This window comes from Hyla sarda, chromosome 1 (assembly GCF_029499605.1).
Source record: "Hyla sarda isolate aHylSar1 chromosome 1, aHylSar1.hap1, whole genome shotgun sequence".
In the NCBI taxonomy this organism is placed as follows: Eukaryota; Metazoa; Chordata; class Amphibia; order Anura; family Hylidae; genus Hyla; species Hyla sarda.
This window is the reverse complement of record NC_079189.1, coordinates 5,226,583-5,234,311: the sequence shown is the minus strand read 5'-3', so window position 1 is coordinate 5,234,311 and position 7,729 is coordinate 5,226,583. Positions and strand designations below refer to the sequence as shown.

General features: G+C 44.4%; 1 protein-coding gene across 1 annotated transcript; it reads right to left on the bottom strand.

The window, feature by feature from the left end:
* Nucleotides 1-1,013: 1,013 nt before the first annotated feature.
* On the bottom strand, nucleotides 1,014-2,184 carry LOC130299844 (olfactory receptor 51G2-like). The gene has a single exon (XM_056551495.1). It carries the CDS (start codon nucleotides 2,160-2,162, stop codon nucleotides 1,194-1,196), a length of 969 nt encoding a protein of 322 aa, XP_056407470.1. The 5' UTR covers nucleotides 2,163-2,184; the 3' UTR covers nucleotides 1,014-1,193.
* Nucleotides 2,185-7,729: the final 5,545 nt, after the last annotated feature.

Genomic DNA, 7,729 nt, shown 5'->3' with positions numbered 1-7,729 from the left:
CACAACACCTTCACAGTTGCTTTATGGCAGGCATAGGGCTTAAGAAAGTTAAGACTGAGAGTGTCTCATAGAAAAGCATTGACTGCTTTCTGCACATGTGCATAGCACAGGCTAGGCGAAATGAAAAGGAGAGTCAGCACCATTTTCTTAAAGTCCCTGAGGAGCAGTGACCTATCAAGAGACACCTAGTCTGTTCTTTACCACTCTTCAGACACCAACAAAATGGTGAAAGTGGAACTGAAAAATTACAAAAACTCCCTGTCTCCTTTTGCACATAGACAGAGGAGGAAGGTAGATAGGCAAGGTCTAGTTTGCAGCAGCCAGACGAGATGCTTGCTTTCACCAGATTCCTCATGTTAGCTTCCTCTGCTGGTCAACAGTGGGAGATATGAGAAGTTATTATTTAATTTTTCATATTTTTTTTATATTTCCCCCCCCAAAAAAATAAATAAATATATATATATATATATATATATATATATATATAAAAAAAAATTGAAATCCTTCTTTAACCTCTAAAAAAAACAAACATCTAATTTGGTGACATATTCCCTTTAAATACCCAAGTGGGGAGGTGTCTTAGGTAATTTCTTAATGTTCTCCCAGATCCATCTGTAGATATTAGTGTGGAGAACAGCATGGGCCATCTCCAGCATCCAGACTGTCAGGTGTAAAGTGTCCTCATTGTCCAAGTTTAGCAGGTTGTCATCAGAAGGAACCGGTATCATTGGATTATGTTAGGGAAGTGTAGTGAAACAAACCATCTTACTGTGCCACCATTCAGACTAGACATGCTTCCCAGCCATGACATGTGCGGCAGTGCACATGACCATTCAACTCCATTTACCTTACATCCCATCCTCGTTGAGGTCACCTCGGCCCCTCTAATGATTGCTTTGTCCTAGTCTCCCATTCTTCTCTGTTCGTTTTTGACTGAATCCTTAGTTTTCAGTTCCTGGTATAACTCATTTTGTATTGGTATCTAATGCTGATGAATACATTTAACCCCTCAAGGCTTCTATCCAACACCTTTTCATCTTAATAATTGAGGACTGTGTGTAATCCTGGGTACATCTGATTGTTCATCAGGGTTCCAGGGTCCAGTCGTCAGGATTGGTTGATGGAAGATAATTGATGGACTGAAGATTGGCAAAAATCTCGATACAGTCCATTGGAACCAATTACTGGAATTTCTAAGGCTTGTTGACTTTGTGTATCTGGACAAAGCATAGTCTATGCATGAGGCACTCATAAATGCGTTTAGTTTTCACGCCATAGAGTATTGGATTTATGGCCGGTGGTAAGAGGAAATGCAAGTAAGCCAAGGGGACGTGTATAAAATTGTTTTTGTGATTCCCAAATCTATGGATCATGGACAAGCTGATCATGGGGATGTAGAATAGGAGCACAACGCTGATGTGACATGCACAACGGTGGAAGGCTTTATATCGCTCTGATGTTGAGTTCAGGCCACACACAGCTCTCAGTATGAGGACATAGGACAAAGTGATAAGCAAAGCATCCAGGCCCATCGTGGATAAAACGGCAAATATACTGTAAATATTATTGGCCAACAGTTGGGTGCAGAGGAGCCTCATGATGTCAGGGTGCAGACAGAATGCGTGGGACAGGACGTTACTCTTACATAGAGTGGAGGCGTGCAGCATCAAAGGGATCGGCAAGATTACAGCCACACCTCTAATAACTGAGAGCAACCCCAACTTACATATGAGGGGTCTGGTGAGGAGCGATGAGTATCGGAGAGAACTGCAGATCGCCACAAACCTGTCATAGGCCATGGTTAGAAGGATAGAAGATTCCATGACGGACAACGCATGGATAATAAACATTTGGAGCAGACAGAAGGGCACAGGAAGCTTAAGAGACTTAAGACCGAACACCCCTAATACCGTAGGCAGGGTCACCAGGGACAGACCCAGATCAGTGAGCGCCAGCATGGCCACCAAGTCATACATAGGTGTCTGCAGTGACGCATCTGTCTTAATGATGAAGAACAAGATGCCGTTCCCAACGAAGGAAATGATGTAGAGGAAGCAGAATGAGGCAAATATCCAGGAGTAGACATGTTCTAGGCCAGGTATTCCCACCAGCAACAGGGTCAGGATGTCTCTATTGTCTGTAGTGTTCACCGTGGTGATCATTCTGCTCCTAGACAAAACAACAGCACAGGTCACTCATCTCCATGTACTAGATACACAGCAAGGAGCCTAGGAAATAAACATGAAAACTACCCCTACACAAAAAAGAAGAAAATGCAGTACAGAACAAGCCTAAATACAATATGTGGTCTTTGTGGTGGCTTCGTGAACAGCTCTATACTCAGACTGTAAAGTAGGCAGCTCCTTCTCCTCTCTCCCTGCTGGAAGTCCAAGCCCACCTCAGAGTATAACTACTATATATACTGATCCCAAAGAGATAGAGCTGGAGGGGAGGTGCATAACTGCTATATATTGTTATGCACTCCGCCCACACACACTGGCCTTTATCTGTTCCTTTGCTCCGTGACCTGACCTTGCTCCTTGCCGCCTGCCTACTGACAATTTGCTATGTTCCTGATTACGCTAATGCCGCCTGCCCTGACCTTTGCTATCCTGACTACGAGCTGTCTTATCCCTCCTGTGCCTCGCATCTCCCCAGCCGCTTGTGTGGTCGAGCCGTACCAGGGGTAGCGACCCGGATGCCGCCTGCTGCAGCAAGTCCATCCCGGTGAAAACCAGCGGCACCTTGGACTCCGCTCCCTGGTACGGTCCGAGTCATCTGCCACACAGGTCAAACGGATCCACATCCACCGGGTTTCCTGTGTTCTGCAACGTGAGTGTTACATATATCCTGATCCATAGAGATAGCAACAGCAGTATACAAAGACAACTGAAAGGTAGGTAGGTGTATAACTACTATATATCCTGATCCCATAGAGATGGCAGCAGCAGTATACAAACACAGACAAAAGAATTACAGCAGCACACTGCTAGCACAAAGCTATATATGAAATATGATATGTTTGACTTAGCAATACTGCTATAGTGATAGTATACAGATAGTGATAGTATACAGACTGTATACAGATAGATCTGAGAGGGGAGGTGTATAACTACTATGTGTCCTCATCCCATAGATATAGCAGCAGCAGTATATATATAGAGCTGGAGGGGAGGTGTAAAACTACTATATATCCTGAACTCATAAAGATAGCAACAGCAGTATACATATAGAGCTGGAGGGTAGGTGTATAATTACTATAAATCCTGATCCCATAGAGATAGCAGCAGCAGTATACAGATAGATCTGTGAGGGGAGGTGTATAACTACTATATATCCTAATCCCATAAAGATAACTGCAGCAGTATACAGAAAGAGCTGGAAGGGATGTGTATTACTACTGCATATCCTGATCCCATAGAGATAGCAGCAGCAGTATCTGGAGCTCCAGGTCTGAAACTATATGGACACTGATATAGTAATAAACTAATTTAATAAATCAAAATAAGTAAAAAATATAGTACATATATGCGCTTGTGGGTGAATGGATTAACGTAATATCTGTATAACAGAAAAGTGCATGCAGTAAAATGACCTAAAAATAAGATAAATCACCACAAGGATTAAGTGACCACTATACCTGGAAAACACAAAATAGTTTTCACTCTGTCAGTATAGAGGGTTGCAGTTTGAGTAGCTCTTAAAGGGGTACTCCACTGGAAAAAAAAAATTTTTAATCCACTGGTATCAACTTATTAACTGAGATTTAAACAGATTTGTAAATTATTTCTATTTAAAAATCTTTTTCCTTCCAGTACTCATCAGCTCCTGTATACTACAGAGGTAGTTCAAAAACGTTTGATATGTTGTAAAGCAAGTATAACCAATAGGTTTTGCAATTGCTTTCATGAGAACATTTTCAGTATTTTATACTGAAAAAGCCAGTCAAAACAACTGCCCCCCTGCCTGCTTGGACACATACTAGTCCTGCTGTGTCCATGCGTCATCACCTATGTCATGGACACACTTCCTTGATTGACAGCTGTGAGCGAAGGAAAAATCCTCCCACTGTCATCTTGTGTCCCGCTACTGTCAGAGAGGACAAGCTGGGAGTTGTAGTTTTGCTAATGCTAGGGGAGATGTGAGCAGACAGCATACTGAGGGGGGGCGGAGACCTGCACAGTGAGGCCACGCCCCCTCCCTTTGAGAGGAATTCAGACTAGTGAGCTAAATTAAAAGTGTAATAAAAAAATAAATAAAGACACATAAAAATTAAATGTACATGGTCAGGATTAGGTACTGAGTGATATATTAAAAAAAAATTTTTTTGGCGGATCTGACGGGTACCCTTTAAGTATTCCTATGAGCTCCACATTGAACTTTGCACAGTCCTGCAAATGAAGAAGGTGTGGTACACAGTACTGCTCACCCTAAGATATCCACATGGGTCTTCTCTGGTTCTTGCGCCGAGATCGGCTACTAGCGGCAGGGGCGCAGTTATAGAGGTAGCAGTCGTATCGGGGCTCTGGTGCCTAAGGAGGCCCCAAAACACATCTGCCCCATAAGAGACCAGTATTATAATTGGCTTGTGGGGCCCTGTTGCAGATTTAGCATCGGGACCCAGAAGCTACAAGATAGACCTCGATGTATCCAAACGGGGGTTACCTCGCTTCATCTGTGTAGATGTTATCAGCGGTGAAGCGGTGTATCACTGATGTTCGGCAAATCAAAATGTGGAGCAGCGTGTAGATGTTCCTCGGAGAGCCGACGTCTGCTTTGTGGAAAGTATGCATGCCAAGTCCCAGGATTTGATGAAAGTACGGACACAGAGTCCAGGATCCAATATTAGGGGATGAAAATACTGAATGTGACCGCCGAGGAATGTCTACACATGCTGGTTTGGTGAACGTCAGTGATTCACCGCTGATAACATCTTCATAGACGCAGCGAGGTAACCCCCGTTTAAATACATCGAGGTCTGCACACTGAGAGGGCTCGCTAGTAGCCGCTCTCGGTGCAAGAACCAGGGAGGACCCGTGTGGGTATCTTGGGGTGAGCAGTACTGTGTACTACACTTTCTTCATTTGCAGGACTGTGCCAAGGTCATTGCGGAGCTCAGAGAAATACTTAAAGGGGTACTCCGCTACTCAGTGTTTGGAACAAACTGTTCTGAACGCTGGACCGGCACCGGGAGCTCGTTACGGCACAGCCCTGCCCCCTCATGAAGTTTCGCCCCGCCCCCTCAATGCAAGTCTATGGGCCCCTCCCATAGACTTGCATTGAGGGGACAGGGTGTGACGTCAAGAGGGGGCAGGGCTCTGACATCATGAGCTCCCGGTGCCGGCTCCAGCATTCGGAACAGTTTGATCCAAGCGCTGAGCAGCGGAGTACCCCTTTAAGAGCTACTCAAACTGCGAGCCATGCGCACCTCTATACTGACAGAGTGAGAACTATTTTGTCTTATCCAGGGATAATGGACACTGAACCTTGTGGATGCTTCACACTATGGCCCTCACTTACTATTGCAGACCCGACATGTTTTGTCGGGTTGTGCACCAGAAATTCTGTCTGTGCCAAAATTTGCGCCAGAATTGAAAAAGCCCCGACTAACTCTCCATTTTGCTAAGAAAACCCGAAAAAGGGGCGTGGCCTCCAGGGAAAGGGGTCGTGGTAACAAAAAAAAGGGCCACGTTCCTGACATTTTCACAAAACACCAACATATTTACTAAGGTTTCCACAGAAAATATGGTGGATTTGAGCTGAGGAAAACCCGACAGATCAGAGCACGTGCAAAAAAATTTTGGGAAAGTGGAAAATGTAGGGAAACCTTAGTAAATAACGTGGAAAATAAATTGTAGGGAATTAAAACCCACAAAGAAACCTACACAACACTCTTAGTAAAAAAGGGCCTATGAGTAATCGTCCGTTATTAAACATCTGTTTTCTATGTAAATAACGGACATATTCATCTGTTTAGACCCGTTATAACATCCCTCATGTACGGCCGTTTTAGCACCTCTGCCTACAGACTCCCACAGCCGGGACTACTACTACTCCCATCATGGAACATACTTGTTTCCATGATGAGAGTAGTAGTTCCCCGGCTGTGGGTGTCTGTAGGCAGAGGTGCTAAAACGGCCGTACATTTGTACTACTACCCCCATCATGGAACAGACTCTGTTCCATGATGAGGGTTGTAGTACAGGGGCTGAGGGACTGATCGCACCTGGTCTCACTTCTGAGACCCGATGCGATTGGAAGTTATTAAACAGGGGAGTGGGTGGCAAGCTGCGCTCCCTAGCGATGTATAATGTATTTTACTTTCATTTTTAAATTCCCCGCCGGGAGCCCTGATTGGCCAGTACGGAGGAGCCATTCAGGGCTCCCGGTGGGGTTTTCACACTTCAGTGCGTCCCCTTATTCCCCCCATGTGTATATGTATGATTTCCCCCCCCCTCCCCGTATATAGATGCGCTGTGGGGGTCAGACATATATCTATATGTCTGGCCCCCACAGCGCTTCTATAATCATATACCTTCGCAGCGCTATGAATGAAAAGTATTCTATCAGCAGCGCATCTGGCCAGCCCGATGTGCTGCTGATAGAATACTTTTCATTCATAGCGCTGCGAAGGCATATGACTAATAAAGCGCTGTGGGGGCCAGACATATGGATATATGTCTGACCCCCCCCCAGCGCATCTATATACAGATGCTATGAATGACAGGTATTCTTTCAGCAGCACATCGCGCCGGCAAGCTTCCCCGCCAGATGCGCTGCTGTTAGAATACTTGTCATTCATAGCGCTGCGGAGGCATATGATTATAGAAGCGCTGTGGGGGCCATATCTATATAGCATTATCTGGCCCCCACAGTGCTTCTATGTACATATGCCGCCGCAGCGCTATGAATGACAAGTATTCAATCATTTACTGCATGCACTTTTCTTTTATACATATATTGGCCCTTATTTACTAAGAGTGTTGTGTAGGTTTCTTTGTGGGTTTTAATTCCCTACAATTTATTTTCCACGGTATTTACTAAGGTTTCCCTACATTTTCCACTTTCCCTACATTTTCCTTTTTTTTTTTTTTTACACCTGCTCTGATCTGTAGGGTTTTCCTCAGCTCCAATCCACCACATTTTATATGGAAACCTTAGTAAATATGTAGTTTTTTGTGTGAAAATGCCGGGGACACGCCCCTTTGTGGAGACCACTCCCCTTTTCCAGAGGCCACGCCCCCTTCAGGGGGTTTTCTTAGCAAAAGGGACAGTTAGTCGGGTTTTTTCAATTCTGGCGCAAATTCTGGCGCAAAATCTGGCACAGACATAATTTCTGGCGCACAACCTGACAAAACATGTTGGGTTTGCAATAGTAAATGAGGGCCATTGTGTTAATCCAGTCACCCACAAGGGCCCTGTGGGTGAACTGCATATATTTATGTGCTATATTATTTGACCTATTTTGATTTATTGAATTAGTTTATTACTATATCAGTGTCCATATATTTTCGGACCTCCAGATTTCTATTATTCTTATATTTTCCCTTTACTGCACCTGGGGTATAAGGGGGATTATCTGGTTTAGCTCGGTCTGGGTCATTTGGTTTCTTACTGGGAGCTATCCATATTTTACTCTAATATACAGATATATGGAGTATAATTACTATAAATCCTCATCCCATAGAGATAGCAGCAGTATACAGATAGAGTGGGAGGGGAGGGGCCT

Excerpts from the sequence above, each read along its gene's own strand:
- LOC130299844 (XM_056551495.1), bottom strand. The coding sequence starts at position 2,162 with ATGATCACCACGGTGAACACTACAGACAATAGAGACATCCTGACCCTG.